The sequence below is a fragment of the Heterocephalus glaber genome, unplaced genomic scaffold (genome assembly GCF_053883595.1).
Source record: "Heterocephalus glaber isolate CG9 unplaced genomic scaffold, H.glaber_assembly_v1.0 deba00001444, whole genome shotgun sequence".
Classification (NCBI taxonomy): Eukaryota; Metazoa; Chordata; class Mammalia; order Rodentia; family Bathyergidae; genus Heterocephalus; species Heterocephalus glaber.
The window spans coordinates 24,551,222-24,574,435 of NW_028258297.1; the positions used below are offsets into that span (position 1 = coordinate 24,551,222).

At 46.0% G+C, this 23,214-nt stretch overlaps 2 protein-coding genes across 8 annotated transcripts in view; one reads left to right on the forward strand and one right to left on the reverse strand.

The window, feature by feature from the left end:
* Window positions 1-259: 259 nt before the first annotated feature.
* Gsg1 (germ cell associated 1) lies at window positions 260-17,360 on the forward strand. Of its 5 annotated transcripts, none has more exons than XM_021259157.1 (7): window positions 260-321; window positions 1,484-1,666; window positions 10,894-11,212; window positions 12,873-13,037; window positions 13,712-13,861; window positions 14,479-14,590; window positions 16,942-17,360. In XM_021259157.1, the coding sequence occupies exons 2-7, from the start codon at window positions 1,619-1,621 to the stop codon at window positions 17,282-17,284; spliced, it is 1,137 nt and encodes a 378-aa protein (XP_021114816.1). In that variant the 5' UTR covers window positions 260-321; window positions 1,484-1,618; the 3' UTR covers window positions 17,285-17,360. The 5 variants fall into 5 exon arrangements, with proteins under 5 accessions (XP_021114816.1, XP_021114818.1, XP_021114819.1 ...); XM_021259159.2 differs by having other exon boundaries at window positions 12,873-12,920; XM_021259160.2 differs by having other exon boundaries at window positions 10,894-11,041.
* Window positions 17,361-18,101: 741 nt separating this feature from the next.
* Window positions 18,102-23,214, reverse strand: part of Fam234b (family with sequence similarity 234 member B) — a 38,983-nt gene continuing 33,870 nt past the window's right edge. For 2 of the 3 annotated variants that reach the window (XM_021259156.2, XM_087214074.1), the window contains exon 12: window positions 20,719-22,486. In XM_021259156.2, coding sequence (XP_021114815.1) covers window positions 22,251-22,486 — 236 coding nt within the window. In that variant the 3' untranslated portion in view covers window positions 20,719-22,250. Of the gene's footprint in view, window positions 20,685-20,718; window positions 22,487-23,214 lie in introns of those variants that run through there. The other variant, XM_087214072.1, reaches the window with a different exon arrangement.

The following is a 23,214-nucleotide window of genomic DNA, read 5'->3' on the forward strand; positions in this document are numbered from 1 at the left end:
CTTTGATAATTTTAACCTCTATCACCCACTTACCCTAGTCTCACATTTGGGTGCATTCCAATGTGCATAATATATTTTGCTCATGTCCATCCTCCTCCCCAAGTGATTCCTATGTATGATTACAGAAGTGCTGATCTAGGATCCTCAGAAGACATCTGAGGCTTCAGTAGGTAGCAGTATGTTCCCCTCCCAACCTGGTCCTTCTCCCTGCTTCCACTGTGACATCACAGAGTACTCCACAGGTCACCCAGTCCAACCACCAAGCTTTGTGAAGTTATTGACACTTTCAGACCTAGTGTTCGCTCTTAGACATCTACTTAGGTAATTTAGGTCATTTAATGAAATAATTCTTCTGAGCAACTATTACCCCCTTACTGCTATACTAGGGACCACAGAAGTAAGGTAGGCTCTGGCCTCAAGCAACTTAGAATTTCATAGGAGAAACAGAGTAACACTCTCTCTTAACACACCTAAAGCAGAAAAACTGTTCAAGACCTCATGTAAAGAGGTTCACATTGTGCAACCCTACCAGAAACAGCTATGATAACAGGGTATTGAGACAAGAATCAAGGATGAATCCCAAGGAACGAGCCCTAGTAAAGGCACAGAGGTGGACTGGGTGTGATGTTTCACAGGGCTGCAGACCCCCATCCACACAGCTGGAATACGAAGGAGGCTGACAACCCCTGCCGGAAGCCTCAGAATTACACCTCGGTGTCACTTGGTCCCAAGCCCAAATTAGGAACTCCTTAAAACTGTGTTAGTGAATGTGTCCTAGGTTGCCAGACACTAGTCCTTTAGAATAGCAATTCCTGTACATCGCTGCCTCTTCAGAGAATAGCCTAGAGTCATGCTATCCAGTTCAGTAGCTACTAGCCACAAGTAGCTTTTGAGTACTTAGGATGTAGATGGTGCAACTGAGGAAGTGAATTTCTAATTTTACTTAATTCACATAATTTTAAATTTAAAAACGAAAGTAGTGTATCTTTTCCATGGAATCTAGCTTTGTTTCGGGTGTGCTGCATTCTACTTTAACCAGAGCATTACGTAAGATTTCGTTGTCATATTGCAGTGTGTGTCCATTTTAAATTTTTTAACGTGAATACTAAAGAATTCACGTACGTGGTTCACACTGTATTTGTCTTTGAAAGCACTAGTCTAGACTTTACAACTCAGTGTGGTCTGGTTGGCATCCTGTGGAAGCCACCCAGATCTTCAGAGCCCACATTTGAATAAATGTGAGAATCCCCCTGGGTGATTCTCCTGTACAAGGAGAGCAATGCTAATCTACAGCCCACAGAGGACGTTTAGGCCTTTGAAAAGCAGCAACGTGTCCCTCTCCCAACCTTTTCTTCCTGGGGGGTGGGGAGGAGTAGGTAGTAGGTAGGAGAGCCCTGCCTGCCACTATGACATCACAGAGTGAATCCTGGGTCACCCAGCCCCACCCAAGGGGCTGAGGAAGTATCATTTCCATCTTCTCCAGCCCACCACACACCACCTTGCCCCTCTGCTGGTGAGAGGGAGCCTGAATCATCCTCTCAACATTTGTTCTACCCAACTGATTAAGACCCAGCTGAAGAGAAATTGAAAATCTCTTTGCCCCGAAGTACCACAGTGAATGAGCAATCCCTCTCAACTGATTCACAATGTATGCCTCACCCAGGAGGTAGGTACACTGCTTTTTGAAACCCCATGAATATTACATATGTGTTCAGTACTATCCTTAATGGTAAATTTATAATATGGGGGATATCAATGTTTTGATTTACTTTACTTGCTTACAGTGAGGAGCTCACAAACACGATGTAGCATTTCACACAATGGAATGAAAATTTGTTACTCAAGCCTGTTATTTTTATAAGCCTGGTTTATTCAGTACTTTGGCCTCTTGTTTTCCTATCTTCTTCCATTGAAGCTTTCCTGTTGAAAACTTTCTTCTTCCTTTGCCTCTTGGTCTTCCTTTTTCCTCACTGGTCCCAGGAGCTGCTTGGCTCTTAGCTATCGCTCTTCTTTTTTCCTTCTATCTCTACAATTCCTGTTGCCAAAATCTTGTAGTGGCCAGTGGTGGCAGAAATAATGGAGACGTGTATCACGCTAGTGAGCTGGAGGAGCTGACAAAGCAGTGAGGTAGGTACCTCCAAGGTCCCGCCCACCGGAAGCCAGCCGCAATCTGGAATGAGGAAAGCGGCAGAGCCTCAGGCTCCTCTGGTGCCATATCTGGACATGACCGTCCTTCTTTCACACTGGGAACAACCAACTTTCAGCTCAAAGGGTTAAAAAAAAAATGGTGCTCATTCTTCACTTGTCACAAGAGAGAAATGGGAAGCTTGCGATTAGCCAAGGAACTACAGCACACACACGGGAAGCAGCTGGAAATCAGAGTGCTCAGAAGGAAGGTCAGGAGAAACTAAGAGGCACTTCTGAGGCTGCAGGACAGAGCCAGTGGTTCTGAGGAGCTGTCGGTGTGTGGACTTAGGCAGCTTCCTGAATTCAGAAGAAGCCCAAGTGAATAGACCATAAATAGGAGAGCCCTCAGAAGTGGTTGTGAATATAACAGAGCAAGCCAGCCATGACCTAGAGTAAATTTTATTGTTTTGTATCACTGGCTTTCTAGGACAGACACAAAAAGCATGCGGCAATGTCTCGGCTACCATCTTACCTGAGAAGCATAAAGCACAGCACACCTAATGCTTTGCCTTATCCTGCAGGAGTGTCCACAGTGGACTGAAATCTGTGATGAGTCAGGCGCAGTTGGAAGGTTCTGAATACTCACCACCATTTACTAGCTTTGTGGCCTTGAGCGAATCACACGCTCGGAACCTGAGCCATCCCTGGTAGAATGGCGATGCCACCTCTCTCAGGCTCCGAGTGAGGACTAAAGATGTTTGTGAAGAGTCTAGCCCGATTCCTGTTGGCAGTTCGGGTTCATTTCCCCTTCCTTCCCCCCTAGAGAGCTTTCCCTCCACCTCTTTTGAGCTACAACTCTTTCCCCTCATTTAAGCCTGAAGAGGTTAAGTAATTTGGCCAAGGCAGCAATGCAGTCATGGGTGAATTCGTGACCAAAAGTGAGATTTGCTGGGGGAGTTATTTTCCTGTTAAATAAGGTTCTTCTTGCTTTTTCCTTTTTTTCTTTTTGGTGGTGGTGGTTGTAGTGTGAATTGCACCCAGGGCCTTCACACTGAGTTCATTCTCCACCCCTTTTGTAATTTCTAATTTTTTTTATTTTTAAATTTTGAGACAGGGTCTCTCTAAATCCCTAAATTTGTCATAGTCCTGGCTTCCCAGACTGCTGGGATTACAGGCACCGCCACCGCCCCGGGCTGAAGTTCCTTCAGAACAGGACCAGGAACCCCGACCTTTCAGGGAACGAAGGAGCAAGGAAATCAGTGACTTCGGAATCCACAGCAATCACGCAGATCCTCAAGATCGGCTCTCCAGGCAGGGTCGCCCTAGGAGGCCCTCGGGTCGAAGTTCTCAGCCTACGCCGGAAGACAGAGGAACAAACAGCTGCTCCCCTGCCCCACCCGGTCTGGAAGTCCAAACGCCACTTGGGCAGGATTCGCCAAACAATGCAAAACCCTGCCTTTCGCGTCGCCGTGGCAACGCGCGCCCGCTGCTAGGCAACCGGGGCGCCGTAGTAAACGCGGAGAGGAGTGTTACTCATTCCCGGGCGGCCTGGGGAGCTGGCGACACCGCGACAGTCAGGGGAGGGAGGGGAGAGGAGCCGGAAAGGACGGGATGAGGGGACTGAGGAGCGGGTGGCCGTCACCCGCGCGTGAGCGATTGCCCCACAGGATGCGCAGATGCGGCTGCCCCTCTGATTCACTCCAGCTGCTTGGGGCAGGGAAGAAAGGCGGCTTCCTCTCCTGGAAATGATTGCACTAGCAAAAGCCCTTCAACAATTCCATTAAAAAGCGGAAAGGGAAAGGCAAGCGAGAGGCCCCCAAATACTTTCCTTTGGTCCCACTCACTGAACAGGAATTGAAGTGTTTCCAGCAACCACCGGCCGCACATTAGGAAGACTGGGGTCGCTTTACTGTGTGAGCATTTGGTGTTAAGTGGACCCCTCTACACTGGATAGCTCGGAAATAATTAGCCAGAAGCTGGGAAATTGAAGAGCTAACTGTGCTGTTGTGTCATGGACAGCAGAGGGCCTTGAGGAGGCTCAGTTTTCCTTCCCTCTGGAGCAGGGGTCAAAATATCCTGCATGAAGACCTTCCTTACTTTTATCCGTCAGATGTCCCACAACAAAGCAGTAAAAGTTGCAACGAGAGCCGTAAAACCTCAAAAGGCTCCAGATAGATCATGCAAAAGGGCCCTAATCGGTAGAAAATCACGGAGCTTGGAAAAGGAGGTAACATTTCCAGTCTGTCACTGGGTGTCTCTGGTCTCTGTGGACTAAAGATAATGCTCGCTCATGAGATCATTGCTGTTTTCTGAGCTTTGCTCATCAAAAAGCAGGAATGTTCCCACAGGTGAGAGGAAATGTATTGGCAGAGAATCTGTTTGCTGGAGTTGTGGGAGGAAGCATTTGTGTAGACAGGCTGAGGGCCTGGACCTGTGGACCCCTTTGCAGCTTCCCATGTCCCTGTGTGTGTGAACAGGGAAGAATCGTGTCGGCTTGAGCAACAGAAGGCTGTGTGGGCAGCGTTTGTTATTCAGATCTTCATCCACAGGCTTCCTGCGTGTGTTCATGAGCTATGTGGTTGGTGTTACAAGCTTCACTCTTGGACATTAAAACAGTGTTAGGCTTTGCAGTGAATAAAACATGGCTGCTACAGTAGCCAGTAACTCAAAGTCAAATGAGCATAATACACAAGTAAACCCGCAAGCTACAGGAGAGGTGGCCACATCCGAACATGCAGGAGCAGAGAGCAAGGCTGGTCCATCAGAGCCGGTCTCAGGCAAAATGCACTCCAGCCTTTTGCCTTCTGAATAACAGAAAGGAGTTGGTTCGTAGGACAGGGGTTGGAAATCTGGCTCCAGGGAGAAGGACAGAGGAATTATGGTAAGGGAGGGTAAACAGGAAGGTGCCAGTATGGGTGATGTGAAGAAAGGAAATTAATACCCTCAAGGGCTCTCTTAGCCCTGGGCTTCAGCCTTAGGGAAGTAGTATCCTATGCAACCATCATTTTAATTGCCTGTAATCTACAGAGTATTCACAACACAATAAACCGAATCTCCATCTACAAAATGTGTGTAGATATCATGAAATCACCTCTGTCCTTATGTGTATCTAACAAACATGCTTTTGTATCATACAGGGAACAGTGACTTAGCATATGTGGGTTAGTCCCAACTCTTGGCTTTGTGATACCACACATGGTGAGGTGAGGTGCACACATATCCCTGTGGGAGTCATCCTGAAATGGTAAGAGTCCAACATACCAAAGTTAAATACTGTTTTGAGATGTGGAATCTTTGTGTCTATGCTGAGTCATGAGCTTCTGAGCCTAGCCTAATTATATTTATGTTACATTGACTAGCAATTACTTTTTCTCTTCTAAGAAAGGAAAAGGAAAAAAATATATTTACATGCCCAAATTACAATGAAAGGAAATGAGTAGGATGCCGGACTCTGATTTTTGTGGCCAGGCAGAGAAACTTGGGTTTTGTCAAAAGAGGAAATTAGACGTTGTGGCCCCGGGGGTACTTTGGGAAGGGGGAACCCAAGACTGGTCGCATCCAGCAGCCAGCCCGCCAAGCACCCACAAAAAAATGCACAACCTCGGAAGCGGTGGACCCTGGCTTTATAGAGGCTTAAAATAATATCATTTTGGAGGCCCTCTGCAAGAAAAATGATACGAAATTACAAGTTTGAATTGAGTAACAGGGTCTCGGAAGCATTCCAGGCAAGAGGGGGAAGCACAGAGCTGAAGTTCCATTAGCTTTGCTTTAAAGCCACCTCTGGGCCTCCTCGTGTAACACGCTTAACTCTGCCACTCCTGTCCCCTTTTCCCTGGAAAAGGCAAAACTTCAGGGTGTTAAGGCAGAGGGGGTGTGGTTTATGAGCAGAGGTAATAAAAACCGAAGACACGAGGCTGTGCCAAACAGTGACTCAAAGAGGAATATGAGAAGAGTCTACAAGTATTTGAAGGGTGTAAGTACAGTGAAGGGAAAAGAATTGTTCACTGTTCTAGGGTGGAGAGAGAATGAGGATACAATTAAGTAGAGAAAAATGTGCACCACACTCATCAGGAAACATGTATTTTGTGATACTGTGGTGTTGTATTTCCCCTAGCAAGTATTTGAGGATTTATTGAGTCACTGACAACTTGAACTGGCCACCCCAAAAAATGTGCCACAGGAAGTAATCGTAGAAGAGGTCCTCCAGGGAGTGGCAAGTCCATTCTGAGCCCTGAATTCCATCAGGCTGACACACGGTATTCTGTAGATTAGCATGCCATGCAGGGAAGGGGCCAAAGGAAGAAAAGAGAACAATTCTATACTGGGAGGCGCAGCCACCTCCACCCACGTTTTGCTGGTGGAGAAACCCAGGATGGAAGAGGAAAAAACATGGAGATATAGCGCCACCCAGTGTCTCGAGGAAACTACGTGGCCGGGAATGCAGCAGCCTGTTCAACCGCAAGTGTGGGTGACTGATCACGGGGTTCCAGCCCCCTTCTCCCAGGGGGCTGTTTGCATAGTACATATAACACGCCTGGACATATGCGCACCTGTATTCGATTTGCTTGTTAGCATCAGCCTGGACAGAGTAGAGAATATGCTGGGTGACAAAAGCAGTATCCAAAGTGACTCGTTTGTCTAGAACTGGATTAAAATTCCAACACTCAGGTTAAAGAGACCCTGGCTTTAATTCTCTAAAATGTCTGCATAAATATACAGCAAGAAAACTATGACTTAGTGGTTGATCCAGAAGAGGTAAGGGACAGGTAGAGCAGGTTATGAAGGGTTTCATTAAATGTACACCTAAAATGAATCCAACAGGAATCATGTTACATTAATGCCCTAGGGATATATTAAGAGCTTTCTAAGATTACAAATTCCTGGGTCTTCTCTTACAAGTACTGTGGAATCACAAGGTGGAGTCCAGTGATTTCCATATTTTCCAAACTTACATTTGTTCTGTTTGGTCAGAACTGCTCTAGGATGAAGGAGGAGCCTTTGAGGAATTTATGATCAACACAAATCATGACAGTGCAATAGAGTGTCATGAGAGAGGTACAATGTGACAAGAACAGAGAGAAGGAACTGTATGTCTTAGGAAGAAAAGAAACACTTTCAAAGAATGAGTGATTTTTTACACTTGATGAGAGGCAGCTTGCCAGGTAAAAAGAGATTGATGGTGTTCTTGGCCGAAGGGAGAACATCAGCAAAGGTACACCAGAAGTTCAGCGTGTTTAGGGAATCACATGAAGTTGCAGAATGTCATCCAAGTAATTTGTACAATTTTGAAGACAGACAGAACAACTTGTACTAATTGTACTTCTAGGTGACTGGTAGCAAGAGGATACAAGCAGTCAACGCATTTGTTGGATTTTTTTCAAATTTTAGAAATTTTTTTTTGGGGGGGGAACAAAAGACTGTCATTCCTTTGCCTAAAATAGAGGAGAGAAACTGTCTACAGGCATCACAATACTGACCTTGGAGTTATCTATCTCTGAAAGATATCTATAGTTATCTATCTCCCACTGCATCCATATCCTCCACTCCATTCGCATCCAACACACATTCTGAAGAGGGAGGTACTTAATCATCTTACTAATGACACTGCCTAGAAACTGGAGACCAGCCATGGGACAAGGAAGCTATTCCAGTTCACGGCTCCCTGAGGTCCCAACATTCCAGAGAGCATGCCCTCTTCAAAGGCATGGGAAACCCTACTCAAGGGAGGGGAGACTTTGCTAATGATAATAGTGGCCCCATGATATTTTCTGTGTCTGCCAAAGAAATCAAGCCTGGTCCACTCACACCAGTTACCCAGGGAATGGCAGGTAGGTGGAAATGAAATAATTTACCTCTGGAAATGCAGATCCTCGCCTTGTTGTGCTTAATCCCAGATTGCCATTGGCAAGCACTCTGGTGTAATCTCCCAGAACAGCTGGGCTGTGATTGCATTTCCAATTATTAAACGCCCATGTCCATTGTAAAGCAGCATTTAATCAAGAGGCATTCCAAAAGTATGTGATAGAAGGGGGGAGGCAAAGAAGGGGGTGGGAAGGCAGCTTTCATCCTTACAACATTAAACTAAAGAGCCTTGTGATGCAGATGGAATCTTAACATGGTCCCAGACAGGCTGCCAAATGCTGACCATGGTCAAGGTAACCAGCTTCCCCTTTTTATTGCTCAGGAGATAAATCCAACAGATGATTTGCACCTGGTGCTTTTATGAGGCATGCCTGTCTTGTCAATTTGTTGTCCTTCCTAACCTATGCTGTTGCTGAGGTTTTTCTGCTAATATATGTTGCTAAAAGGAATACTGACATACTGGCACCTATGCACTTCCTGATGATCTAAGCCCCTAAATGTCAGAGAAGCCACTCTGTCCCTGATCTGGAGAGTTGTGTCACTTTAGCACAGGGTCTGAATCCATATGCAGATATAACTGTTCTCCAGGATCCCTCTAAGGAAATCATTGCAAAGTGAGATTTGTTTTTCCAATAAGTGGTACCTGGATCTTAGAGAGAAAAGGAATGTAACACAGCATGGTACAATGAGTAGTGAAGATAATTCTTGAGAAGGCTTTTAAGTGAGATGATCATTCCTTTATCAAGGAGATAATTCTTGAAAGGGGCTGGCTTCTCCAGTCTGTCCTTGGTGAATACTTCTGGAAGGAGCACTTTGAGCTAACCTAAGGTCTTCTTCATCCTTTGTTTCTCAGAGCATCTCTTAACTTGTTACTTTGGTACCCCAAAGTGGGTGTACTTCAGCGTAGGGCTTTTTTCTAAATAACCTGTAGATTAACTTACAAATGCATGTTAACTTGAAATGGATTGAATGTGGAGTTACAGCTGATGTGATATGATGCAATAGTAGACAATTTTCAAACCCAGTAAGCTTGAAAATACTGTTGAAAACTAATCCTGAGGTGACAATTCTAGAATTGCCTAAATCCTTAGTTTCATCTTCATACAGAAAGGTTAGTGTAGATGCTCTACCTGGAAGTCCATTTCTATTCTAAGAATAATTAGAAAAGATAACTCAGTAAAACAACAATGAAGAAAGCCAATAGGATTGTCACCACTAAAAAGATGAAAACATTCTTTCTGGGGAACTGAGCAACACATTTCTCCAGGATCTGGCAATGTAAGGTCTTTGCTTCTTTTAATGTTGTGTGTGTGCGTGTGTGCATGCATGCATATGTGTTTTGTCCTTAGTCAAAGTTACCAAGAACCTTACAAAAATTAAATTAAGTGCTTTTTAAAAAATCAAATTAGCATATTGTTTCCCTGAAGCTATTTTACCCTTTTCTTGTGTTCTTGTTTTTATATATACGCCCACCTTGCATATTTCTTACTGTCACAAATAACAGGCAGATTGTGGTGCGCACTGGAGATTCTGAAGGACAAACAGTTACGGTTCTAAACTAAAGCTCTGTGTTAAATGTAGCAACTGTTAAGCTGGGGGTGAAGAGGGAGGCAGATTTACAGGCCTGTTCATTTAGCCGTGGTTTTATTTACATCTCTTAAGCTAAGCAGATTTGGGTCCGATTAATTCTGATAAAAGACATACTCTGCAAAGCTCAAGATGGTTTACTTTAAGAAGCGTCTGTCAGCAACTAAGCACAGCCCTCTGTTCTGTTCAAAATGCCTTCATGTAACAGCAGACCCTGCTCCAGAACACACAGCACAGGGCTTGTTGGAGTTATTTTTCTAAATCAAATTAAATCTGGCTCCAAACCACCACTCAACAGAGTTGGCACATTTAAAACTGGTCACTTTTTAGGTCAGCCTCTTCATAGGCTTACAATGACGAGGAAAGTGGAGGCTGCAGCCAGGGCTACAGTGCCACGCGTGCATCCCCACTGAGCCAGCGCCACTGCGGCATTGGGCCGCAGGGTCCTCTCCCCCAACCGAGGGCTTGGCGACAGCCCCTCCCACTGGCCCCACGACACTCAGGGTCCAGCTCAGTGGCGTCATGTGGCTGCCTCCTATTTGAGATTCTGGACTCAGCTCACCCCTCTGTCAGAGCCCACAAGCCCCCTCTCCTCCGCGGGCTTTCAACAGCCCCGGGCCCACTGGGCTCACTGCCCGCTCTATCCTCCATCTGTACCATGGAGAAGTAAAAACCGAGTCCTCCACACTCTCCCCAGCCTCACTTCCCATGGAAGGTGCCAGCGAGGGGAACTTCCTGCAGTACTTGGGGCTTGGAGTAAGCTGCGGAGGGGAGGGTTTCAGTAGGCAGCCTGGCCAGCGGCACACTTGTTTCAATGCCCTTTCACTGTCTTGCTGCCTCTGGCCACTTGAGGGGATGATTTGGTGGCTTCAAACAAATCCATCTCTGCTGCTCAGAACACATGCTGCCTGTGGGGTCCTTCTGGAGTCTTCTTCCCGAAAGGCAGGCACTCACACACACACACATTTTCCCTAGTGTTTGCCAGTCAGAAGCCACGTGGACACAATTCTCACCTTTAAGCAGAAATAGATTTCAACACATTCACATCCAACTCAATCTGACTTGTGCGTCCCTCGTTATGATGTGTGCCATCTGGTGGATCACCTTTATCCCTTCTTCCCTCAGTTGTGTTTCATGCCCAGAGTCCAGCCCTGTCTTTATTCCATCTGCACAAATCACTACTACTTTTCTGTAGGAGCCACACAAGGTCCAGCTTAAATTGGGCCACTCAGCAGAAGCGTGTCCACAGCTCCAGGGAGGAGACTCTGAAACCAGGCTCTCTAGCTCCCTTCCTGTCCTCCCATTTGTGTGTTGCAGATGGAACTCCCGAAGGGCTCCTCTGGCCAGCGGACATTTGTATCTGCCGTCCTCAGTGTGCTATCACTCAGCCTCTCCACAATATCCCTGCTCAGCAGCTACTGGTTTGTGGGGTCACAGAAGGTGCCCAAGCCCCTGTGCGGAAAAGGTCGGGCGACCAAGTGCTCTGACGTGCCACTGTCCCTGGAGGGTGGCGTCTCCAACACATCCACCCCAGAGGTGGTACGATACAGCTGGGAGACTGGGGATGACCGCTTCTCCTTCCTTACCTTCCGAAGTGGCATGTGGCTATCCTGTGAGGAAATCATGGAAGAGCCAGGTGCCTTCTCACCTCATCTGCCTGATCTGGTTTTGGGGGTTTGTTTTTATTTTTTTGCAGGGGAGTGGAGCAGGGCAGGAAACCTTTAGGGCATCTTGAGTTGGGACAGCAGTGCAAAGTACCCAACTGCCCCAATCCCTCGACCTTCCACCGCATCCCCTGCTCAGCGCCCTCCCCTCGGTACTGTCTCTTCTCCTAGCCCCTGTAACAAGCTAAAAATTCCTTCTGGCTTTCTCTGCCTCCCTCTTCACTAGGCTTGCTGGGTTGTTTTGGGTTCTTTTGGTTTTTAATTGCCTTTTCTGTTTTGTTCTTTGGGTTTTGTTGTTGTTGCTTTGTTTTGTTTTTAGGACAAGGTCTCACTAAACTGCCGGGGCTGATTTTGAACTCTTCTGACCTTCGGGCCCCACCCTGAGGCCGCAAACCCACCTCTACTTGCGTGTTTTAAATAGTGTTAACCCAGGGCTGGAGATGTAGCTCAGAGGTATAGTGCTTGCTTAGCATGTGTGACGCCCTGAGTTCAACCTCTGGTACAGCAAGACAAAAGAAAGAAGAAAGCATTATCATCAATTGTCATTTATTTAGAACCTTCACCTTTGGAGAATTTTTTTTTTTTTTTTTTTTTTGGAGACAGGGTTTTGCTATGTAGTTGAGGCTGACCTTGAACTCACTATGTATCCCAGACTGCCTTGAACTCATGGTGATCCTCTTGCCTCAGCCTCCTGAGTGCTGGAATTACAGGCATGAGCCATGACACCCAGCTAGAACAGCTGCTCTAGAATTGTATCTTAGAAACAAAACAAGGAGAAAAGACTGTTGTAGAAAAAGTCCTAGTGTTGCCTAACTGGGATCTTCTATGAATAACTTCATTTCTATAGGCTTTGATTTTTCTCATTTGTGAGATGAAAGGACCAGAGCAGATCATCTGCAAAGCCTCTCCCCTTCTCCTCCTAAAGCATTTTCCCATCCTAAGGGATTATTACAGTATAAAGGGTTAGGGGAGTTGCAGCCCGGGGAAGGGGCTGGTCGTGTAAGGGTTCCTCAAGGAGCTGCAGACACTGTGCCAGTTTCCACTCATTGACGTGTGTTCCTCAAATTGAAGGGAATAAGGCTGAGGACTCCTCCCCTTGCTTCTCCTGGCTCTCAGCATTTGAAGGTCACCTTGTGGCCTGGGAAGTGTCTGGTGGTGACATTTCTCTAATGCCCAGAATCATGTTCAATTTGAAATCTGCTACTTCTCTTGAACCCAGGGTAAAGGGAAAAGGAGATAGAAGAGGAATAAAAATGTGTGTGTGTGTGTGTGTGTGTGTGTTTGCATTTTTATGTATTACTGTGCAGCTCAGTGCAGCCCCAACCACAGAGTCCTGGAAACAATTGAGAACCATTTGATCCAGCAGTCCAGTGGCCACATTCATCACGCCAGGGTCATGCACTTTTCCTGAGAAAGGAAGTAGGAACAGCAGCCTGGGCTGGCATTCTTGGGAAACAGCATCTTCCTACCAAAAAGGCAGGAGAGAGAAACCAGTCTGATGTCCCCTGCCATTCATTCATCCAAGCATTCTTTCCTGCTTTCCAACCGACACATTTGCTAAGTCCTAGAGCAGCCTGGGGACGGGGCTGCCCAAGAAAGCGCCCCGTGAAGTCGGCCCCTTGTGTGTTTCAGGGGAGAGGTGCCGAAGTTTCCTTGAACTCACACCACCAGCCGAGAGAGGTGAGAAAGGACTACTGGAATTTCCCACGTTGCAAGGCCTGTGTCACCCCGCTCTCCGATTTGGAGGGTTGACGGAGAACGCTTTCCTCCCCCGCCTTCCCTTGGGGCTCGTGGCAAGTATGTGTTCTATAACCAACCTGGCTACCATCGCTTGGGGCCTCTCTGGAGCTAAACTTCGCTGTGATCTCTGCTCTCCTCCTCTTCTGAGTCCCAAGGGGCAACACGAATTCCTCCTAGAGCTGTCATTCACAGGCAGGAATGCAAAACAGGAACAGCGGGGCTAAACACAGTTCACAAATAGAAAACCACCAAGAGTTCTAGCTGGCGCTCCCTGCCAAGAAACCATGTTGAAAAGCTTTGGCTTTTCTTCCAATTGTTATTTTTATTTTTTTAATGAAGGGAGTGGAGGGAGGGAGGTGGGAGGGAAGAAAAGAGAACACAAAACTGATCTTCTCAAAATTAAATAAGGAAAAGGAAAGACAAAAATGATAACTAACAAAGGGATATACCATCGGGACTTATGGAAAGTTAGGTAACTTTGAAAGTCACAAATTTCGCTCAAAGTATTTACAGTCCACATTTACGCGATTACATGCAGGATGCCACACAGGGTGGGAGCTGCGGCTGACATCAAAGAACTCGAAATAGAGTCACTGGTTGCATCTCTGTCTCCTTTTCTTCCCCCAAACTCTGGGCTTCTGACCTCTGGGGGCCTGGCTGCCTGTGCTCACCACTGGTCCAGTCATGTCACTGTTGGGGTGGGGGTCCCTTCTCTCCATGGTTTCCAACAGAGATCCTCTGGCTATCGCTGGGAGCCCAGATCACCTACATTGGACTTCAGTTCATCACCTTCCTCCTGCTACGGACGGACTTGCTGCTCACAGGGAACCCAGGCTTAAGGCTCAAGCAGAGCGCTTTCGTGGCCATTTCCTCCCTATCAGGTGAGTGACCCCCAAACAAGGAGGGGCACTGGCTGGAGGTAGGAGATACATTGCAGGTACCCTTTTTTAATTAGAATATGTTTGTGACACATAATAAATACATTCATTGTGGGGAATTGGTACATATATATATCACACCTTGATCAGGCATCTTTCGTTTTAAATTGAAGTAATGTGAAATAATGGATAATTGTGCTCTTTACAAAGTGATTTACCCCTAGGTTGCTTTCTTTGCAAGCTTTCCCAGTACGGGAAACTGCTTGCTGGGTTTGTTTTTCCGCTGTGGCTGGCACACAGCCTTTCAAAATGGTCTTGGATAAAGTGAAAGATGCATGTGCAGGAGGAAGAACAGAGTGAGGGAAGAAGTTAAAGGGAGCAATGGCCCTGGTGCAGCACTCAGGTGCTCTGTCTGTAGCTCTCACCGGAAGTTCGGGGTGACCACTCCGAAGAGAATGCATTCAAGATGCCCCCATATAGACCAGTCTCCCGGGAACTGGAGGGAAGGGTACAGGAGGCCCTGCCAGGCTGCAGTTTTAGGTAGTGGTGCCAAAGTCATGTTCCAGGGAATGCCAAGGACAGCCCTTCCCTAACCCTGTGCCATCCTGTTCCCTCTGAAGGCCTCTTGGGGATGGTGGCCCACATGATGTATTCCCAAGTCTTCCAGGCCACTGCCAACTTGGGTCCAGAAGACTGGAGACCTCATGCCTGGAATTATGGTTGGGCCTTCTAGTAAGTGAGCATCATTCCCTGAACCTTTTACCCCTTCCCTGGCCAACTTTCCCTACCTTTTCTACTCTCGGCTCCATGTTCACTTCCCAGTTTTCCTCTTTCTCTTCATCCTCCATTCTTGAAGTCTGTCATCAGGGCATTCATTCTTTCCCTGCCTTCGGAAGGGGTACAGAGCATTCCTCCGGCATGCTTTGTGACGACATGGTCTTGTCCAGAAAGACCTTTCTTCTTTTCTTGGTTTGGTTTTGGTTTAGTTTGGTTCTGTTTGGTTTCTGAGACAGGGTCTCGCTTTGTAGCTCCGACTGGCTTTGGACTCACTGCATAGCCCAGGCTGGCCTCAAACTCACAGCGATCCTCCTGCCTCAGCCTCCCAAGTTGGTTATTTCCTTCTTTCATCTTTTTTTTCTTTTTTTTACTTTGCATCATTGGTGATTGAACCCCAGGTCTTCGCGCTGGGTTAACATCCCAGCCCTTCTACTTTTTTGATACAGGGTCTCATGAAGTAGCTAAGCCAGCCAGGCTTTGCTCACACTTGCAACCCTCCTGTCTCAGCCACCTAGATTGTCCAGTTTCTCTTCACTTAATCTGTATGTTGTCCTTGAAAGATGACACTGATTTTGTCTGGCTTATGGAACTGATGCTTTTTATATACATTTTATGATTCCAAATTACTAGAGAAATGAAAAATAATTAGCCTTGAAATTTGGATTGAATTCCAGTTCACTTGAGTTGATGATCAATAAATTTCCTTCTAGCCATTACAAACTCTCCTATAAACTCCAAGAGTAACTTCTTCCCACCTTATTCTTCTTCTGCCAAACTGTGTTAGAGTAAACTTCCCTACCCACTGTTCCTCTCAGATCTTTACTAGGGGGTCCGTTCCATGCAGCAACCATGCCAAAACAAACACATCAGCCCCAACACTGGCTTTGTTTAAAAGTTCCCCCGCCTTCTCCTTTGAGGAGCGCTCTTTGTTCACTATGGAGCTGCCAACTTGGACTCCCATTAACCTCCAGGGGCACATGCTAAGTGCATGGACCACTTGGAGAAGACAGTGCTGGGCTCCAGTTCCCGTTGGAATGAAGGCCTTCTGCACACCGACTCATGTCTGGGCTGAGATCCTGTCCCCTCTCCTCGTGGTGTCCCACGTGTCCTTTGGTTCAGGAGCCTTTATTCTACTCCCTCGCCACTGCACCATTTCTCACCCCTTCTATCTTCAGGCCTTCCTTGGCACTGAATTTGGGGAGCTCAGGCTGTAAAAACTCCGATACAAAGCCACCCAACCTGAAGCTACGTGGTTTTTCAGAGGCAGCAGATGGGAGCATCAAGCACCAACTGTGGCCTTAACCATCCCTTGACCTAGAGACAGCCTGCCTCACCTCCCAGAACTTCCTGCTTCCTGAGCTTCCCAGAATCACAGGCAGATTTAGGGCTCTGCTTTCCAAGTTTTTAGGAATGTGTTTGCTACAGTTCCTTAGTGTGTCATTTTCTTTCTTGATTCCATCCACCTCCAGCTTCTCTTAAAGCATCCATTGTAAACCACCTTAAACCAAGAGCCACGCTGTTTTCAAACTAAGCAAATTCCTACTGTGACGTAATTTCCTCAGATTTGTAGCAATGTTTTCATGAATGACTCTCAAAGGAAGTTCAGTTCAAAACAAAGGAGGGTAGGAGAGGGATGGTTCCTGCTGGCACCTGCACGAAGGGAAGTCTTTGGTGGGGAGGGGTGAGTAAAGAAATCATGGAGGAATCATGCAGGTCTGTGGGATCATGGAGATTTTACAAGGGTAACAGCAGCTGTGGAATATATATATATTATATATTATATTAATATATAATTATATATATATAAATTTCATTTCTGTGTATAAAATAGGCACACCACCACTCCACTGAACTCCTTGTATGATTTGTATACTACATGGGTCACGTTCTCATTTGCTTCTCTCTCCTCCTCCGTCCTCTTTCATTCTCTCCACCCCCCCCACCCCCACCCCCACCCCCCCGTGTGTATGTGCTAAAATGGAACCTGGAGCTTTGCATATGCTAGGGAACACTCTACCACTGAGCAAGAGCTACAACCTAATTTAGTTTTTCTTTGCCAGTACTGGTAATTGAACCCAAAGCCATGTGCATGGACAAGTGAGCTACCACTGAGCTAATCTTCAGTATGTTCTTTGCGGAACATACTCTACTAAGGCATACCAGTTCTTTACCTGAGACATGGTGGAAGGCAGCACACTCAGCCCCCCGAGTCCCCAAAAGGCGTCAGCTTAGTGGGAAGGGATCATAGCATTTTTCTTCCAAGCAAGTCACTCATTTTCTGTCCTTTGTTGTGTGCTTGCCCCTAGCATGGCCTGGGTTTCCTTCACCTGCTGCATGGCATTGGCTGTCACTACCTTCAAAGTGTACACCAGGATGATGCTGGAGTTCAAGTGCAGGCATAGTAAGAGCTTCAAAGAAAACCCGAGTTGCATGCCCGATCACCACCAGTGTTTCCTCCAGCAGCTATCATGTGCTGCCTGCCCAGGGGTTCCTTTGAGCAGCTACCACCAGTACCACAATCGGCCTGTCCATTCTGTCTCAGAAAGTGTCGACTTTTACTCAGCAGTACAAGACAAGGCATTTCAGCAAGGGACCAGCCCAAAGCTGAAAGAAGTGGCTGAGTCATCTGTAAAGGAAGGGCAGTGCTAAGAGTTAAGTGGGTTTGAAGAGCAGGTTGAGCCCTACCTTACATGTTTGCTTGTTATCAATAGCTGCTTAAGCCAAAGTCTGTCTCGAGCCTGGTTTTTAGGAGCTAAGTACAAGTCCCGAGGGGCACTGTAACCACCCCTTCTCTTTCCCAGCTCTGTCTCACTGCATCCATTCCCTGTATCTCCTGCATCCAGAATTTGCTTCTCATCCTTCAATGATTGCTTATGAGCCAAGTTCTTGGACTAAGCGATGGAGATAAAAAGTGAAGTACAGTTCCTGCCTTTAGGGGGTCTTAGAAATCCGGTAACTGGAAATTCTCTCTAGAAGTTGGAAAAACAGAGGTCAGCAAAATTAACAGCAGTTTGACTAGGGGACAAGGGCTCAACAGTCCATAGTGTACTGGAATTTTTCTGGAAGTCACAGCTGGAAGATGGAAGCACCTCGAGTGCTTTGATAGGAAAGAGAGGTGTCCTCCACGCTGCCTACCACAGCATCCTGTATCCACATCGCAGGCACCAAGAAAAGAAGGGTAGCATAGTACAAGAAAGCTCCCACAGCCCACAAGGTAAGGTTCACTTCTGGAACTGGCCTACCATGGCTATTCAGATGGAACTGTAGTGCCCAAAGAGTCATACTGGAGATTTTCTAGCGAACCAGGCTGGGGCAGAGGCTCCTCTCTGGATGCCACCTGCTCTCCCTTGAGAAGCTTGCCCTCCTATTTCCTCCATAAAGAACACCATCCACACAGATGCCCTTTCTCTTTTCCCTAAGGGAAACCAAACCAACTCTGATGGCAAGAACGAGAATGACACACAAGTACATTCCGGTACATGGTATTTATTTGTTCTCTAACAGTTCACATTTTAAATAGTGCTTTCAGACAACAGACCAGCTGGCTCTCCTTTCCTGTGAACAATAAGGACAGCGATTCACATTCACGGGGTTAGTTGGTAGAACCATGCCACATATTTGGGGGACAGTGAGGATACTGCCTAGCACAGAGGGGAGGGTTTACAAGGGAAGGAAAGAGGAGAGCCTGCGTGGGGAAAGCCCTTGCACTTGTAGAAGTCATTACTGCTGCTAAGTAGTCATCCAGCTGGCTTTGCCAGAAACCCTGTTTGGACTGGGAAGAGAAAGGACAGCTTCCTGTCTTGGGTATCTGGGTGGGTGGTTGCCTGCAAGGAGTGGGTTGTTTAGGACACATCTGACAAGAGACCAGCACTCATATCAGACAGATGACACTTCCTCAGTCCTCAGAATCACTTCTATCCTTCTATACTAGCTGCAAGAGGAAGTAAACCTGGAGCTTTCATTATGTGTAGCAAGGAGGGATTCAAACTCACAGAATGTACTTCTGCAGAATTCAGTCACACTAGTTTCTAGATTCCTCTTCTCTGTGTCTGAGACTTACCCTGCATACACATAGTCCCTCTGTCCAAACAAACCCTACTCAAACAGATCTTCAATAAACAACTTTGTATTTTACTCCTGTATATGCTGGCTGGCTTCCCAGAAAGCCTCAACATGTTAGAGAACAGGTTATGCATGGATGGCTTAACCAAGCCATAGGACCATTAGTTTTGGGCTTTGGTCCACTATAAATTAGTCCTGAGAACGCTATAGCTAATTGAACTATATCCTAGGCCAGTGGTGGCAAACCTATGTCATGCGTGCCACAGAGGGATGTTGTTATTGAAAGCTCCAAAAGATTCGCCATCCCTGTGACCTAGGCCCTTTTACCCAAGTAGATTCAGTGCCTACAAAGGAATCTGTAGTTGAAATATCCTCTCAACTGTTCTACTAAAGTCAAGCTGGACCCACCCACAACTTCCAAAATGTTGAAAGTAAATATGTTTTCAGAGTCTTAGCAGAAACCTGGCACGGCTGAGCTGTAGGCCAGATAGTCTGCAGTGGAAACAATATACTTGCTTGGATATATTGCTACCAATCCCCTGTTGCAACACCTATCAGTGAGCAATTAATAGATATCCCTTGAAATATGGAATCCATAATTTTCTGGAATCCCTTCATTAACACAAGCTAAAGAGAAACTAGCCCAAGTAAGAAGAAAGCCTGATTTTCACTCAGGGAAGATCAAAAGTACTCAATCAGAAAAGCAGTTTTTTCTCTTCATGAGCTACCACTGGATTTTCTGCTATATAGACAATGACCTAGAAGTTTAAAAGGGAACTTAACAGAAGTAATAAATGTGTACAGGGCCGGGGATTTAGCTCAGTGGTTTCGCCGCCTGCTTCACAAGCACAAGGACCAGAGTTTGATCCCCAGTACCAAAAAAAAGAAAACAAAAAAATAAATGTGTACAGAAGAATGGGGAAAGTACTGGAAATAATTCTAAAGAGGTTAATCACTTATAAAATTTATAGTGTTTGCATAAGAATTTTCGCTAAATACAATGCTTCAAAGACTCTATAAGGGAAGGTACAGGGCAAAATGGTTGCATACTGGACTCAAGTAGCAAAAGTAAAAGTCCAGACACATATCCCTGAATAAAAAAGAAAGCAAGGTAAGAGGAGGTGAGGAGATGCGGAGATGCCCAGCGGAGATGCCCAGCGGAGATGCGAAGAAAGCAGAGTGGAGAGGATGGGGCTTCCTGGGCCCTGACTCCCAGCCCTCTGACATCATTGCAGGAACAAAGGTCATGCCTGGCAGAGCAAACAAAACCAAATTCGACAGGACATAGCGACCTGGTTAGAAGTGAGTCATTGAAACTATTTCTCTTGCTCCCCTTGTGATAGGAACATGATTGTTGTCATGGCCACTTAATACAGATGGAAAGTTGGGGAAGGAAAGATGAAAATGCTGGCTGGGTGACTTGGTCCTCCACTGTCAGTCTTTCTCACCAGCTCAGAAGTAGCCGTGGTACGGGAGAGAGAGTAAGGAGAGAATGACGGGTGACCCTCAAAATCAGAGGCAGGCGATCTGGAAGTCTCAAGATGATGAAGTCACAGGTATCTCCAGAGGACAAGAAATGGGATCCCTGAAGCTTAGGGCATGTCTGGAAATAATCTCACCACAATACCAAAAAATACATACACGCAGCATAATGCAAAACAAAATATGTCCTACTCATAGGCTTTACTGGATTCCCCAGCAACAGTTTATAAATTAGATGTATGAAAAAATAAAACACCGAGAAGATTCACATTTCCAAACTACCCACGCAGAGTTCCTAGAGGGGTTAACGCAGGACGGGGATGGGAAAGGTAGTCCAGGCCCCAGCCAAGCGGGTCATGCATCCTCGCAGCTCCATCAGCTGCCTTCCAAAGTGCAGCGATCCATCCTGGGACGTCTCCCTCTCTCCAAAGAACTGCTTCCACACTGACTGCAGAGGGGACCCGCTCTGTTTACTTCTGAAACTGAAGATTCCATTAGACTAGATCTGTGGGGAGAGGGAGACTGTCAGTGACTTCATATTTTTCCATCTTAGAAAGTTTCCAAAAAATGAGGGAAACCTAAAGGTCAGACTCCCTGCCTTCTTGTTCAGTCCCAGTGGTTTACCCTTCCTCCCTCCAGAAAGGCCTGGAGACTTTGTCCTTCTCAATGATGAGCTCATGAACTCTGAACTAGACCAGAGTATTCAGGGAAGGGGGGTAGGAAATGAACATTAGCATTTTCAGCAAGGTAATTCTTTTCTTTTCAACTGTATATCCTTTTATTGGTACGATTTAGGTATACAATATAATGACATTCATCATTGGAAATTTGCACCTTTACATAATCCATCTTGGTTCTTATTTTTCCCCCTTCCCCTGCCCTCCCTTCAACCCTTCCATCCTTCCCTATTTACAAAGACTTTGTTTCCATTTTTTCATTTTCTCATATTAATTCCATTCCCTTCTTTCCTTTCCCCTACCCCTCCCAGTTCCCCTTTCTTTTTGAACCTTTTCTTCCTGTTTCACATTATCTGTTATGCATTTTAGTCCTTATTTACACTTTGTTTCTCACACTAGAGAAACTATTTGGTATTTACACATGTGTGTCCTATTTATTTCACTTAAGAGTATTGCCTCAATGTGCATCCATCTAGCAATAAATGTCTCTAATTTCTCATTCTTTATGGCTAAGTAGTTCTCCATTTTATTTAATAAAAAAAAATTTTCTTTATCCAGTATCCAGTTGATGGCCAATTGGGCTGTTTCCAAGCTTTAGCTATTACAAACTGTGCTGCTATGAACATGGGTGCACATATATCGCTGTGGTATGATTCTCTTAATTCTTTGGGGAAGACACCCAGCAGGGGAATAGCTGGGTCAAATGGGACTTCCAGTCCCAGTTCTTTGAGGTATCTCCATACTGATTTCCACAGTGGTTGCACCAGTCTACACTCCCACCAGCAGTGGAGCAGTGTTCCTCTTTCCCCACAGCCCCGCCAGCATTTGTTATTGGTTGATTTCATGATAGCAGCCATTCTTTCTGGGGTGAGGTGGAATCTCAGCATTGTTTTCAATTGCATCTCTCAAATGACCAGTGATGTTGAACATTTTTTCATATGTTTATTTGCCATTTCTACTTCTTTGTGTGAGAAATGTCTGTTCATTTCAGATGACCATTTTGGATTGGGTCTTTCAATTTGGGAGGTCTGATTTTTTTCAGTTCTTTATAGATTCAAGATAGTAGACCTTTGTCTGAGGGACTGCTGGTGAAAATTTTTTCCCGCAAGGTAATTCTTTGTAGTACACAACTACAAAGGGTCCTTTCTAGGCCCTACCCAGAAAACACCAGAAGGTTCCACACCACCCCCCTCGCTGGACAATAAAAACCATGACTCCACATTTCCAAATTCCCCTAAGGGTTTCAGAGCTACTTCCAGCTGGAAACAGTTAACTGAGAAACATTTCTGTGTGGTCCGGAAGCACCCCTGGTCCAACATGACTGGTTCCTGATATTCTTCTACTCAGAAATCCTCCCCATGCTCCCTAAAATCAAAGCTTGAGTCTGTAGTGTCTCAGAAGGTATTCACCTGATAGGGAGAATCAACAAACTTTATCCTGGAGAGGAATCTTCGCAGCTCCCCCCGGCCAATTTTGGGTGTGGTCTCCTTCAGCTGGACCATCTGGCTCTCCATCAGTGCCCAACGAAGACTAAGCTTGCTGACCACCACGGGTGTGGGGTGCCCCTCAGAGCCTGGCCCTGTCGTCCTGGTGACATAAAAGGCATCTTTCCAGAGGTCATTGATTCCAACTGAGGAGGAACGAAAAAGAAAGCAGTTACCAAGGACAGGCAGCTTCTGCTGGCAGGAGAGTGACTCTGTTCAGCAACATTCACTCAGTTCACACAGACACAGGAAACTTACTGAGCAGCTAACAGATGCCAGGCAGAGAACCAGTGGGTGCAGAGGTGAGAGTGCGTGTTGGCAAGCTGCCTACTCTTCTCGGTCTTTACTTCTCTCAAGCTCTGTCCAAGAAAGGCCCAGCTCAGCAAATGAGAGAACATGCCCACTATGGCACACATTTATGAGGCACATAAGCTTTTTAATTTCACCAGTGTTGACTTTGCTTAGTCTTTTTCTTTTTAATTTTTCTTTTCAGCCAGGGTCTCACTAAGTCACTAAGTTGTCCAGGCTAGGTTTGAACTTGTGATCCTCTTGACTCAGCCTCCCAGGGCGCTAGGATTACAGGTATGCACCACCATACCTACTTTTGCCTCCTCTTTAAAATAGTGGTTGTATTAAAAATTTTCTTAAGATTCTTCTTACTATTAATTAATATTAGTCAATGTTCCCTGAATACTGCACTGTGTTAATATTGGAAAGGTGGCTCATTTAGATAACGAGAGGACTCTGCAAGCTGACATCTCATGACATAGCCTGTGGACAGCATGCCTGAGTGTTCCACCAGAGGAAGGGAGTCTGTAAGTGGCAAGAGAGTGGAAAGACATAAAGGAGATGTGGCCAGACCAAGCTTCCCCTT

What these genes read in the sequence shown, in the direction of transcription:
- Gsg1 (XM_021259157.1), top strand. Translation starts at nt 1,619, where the DNA reads ATGAGCAATCCCTCTCAACTGATTCACAATGTATGCCTCACCCAGGAG. An exon ending in TCCCTTGGGGCTCGTGGCAA is followed by an intron (nt 13,038 to 13,711) that starts GTATGTGTTCTA and finishes GGTTTCCAACAG; the next exon opens with AGATCCTCTGGCTATCGCTG. An exon ending in GGCCATTTCCTCCCTATCAG is followed by an intron (nt 13,862 to 14,478) that starts GTGAGTGACCCC and finishes TTCCCTCTGAAG; the next exon opens with GCCTCTTGGGGATGGTGGCC.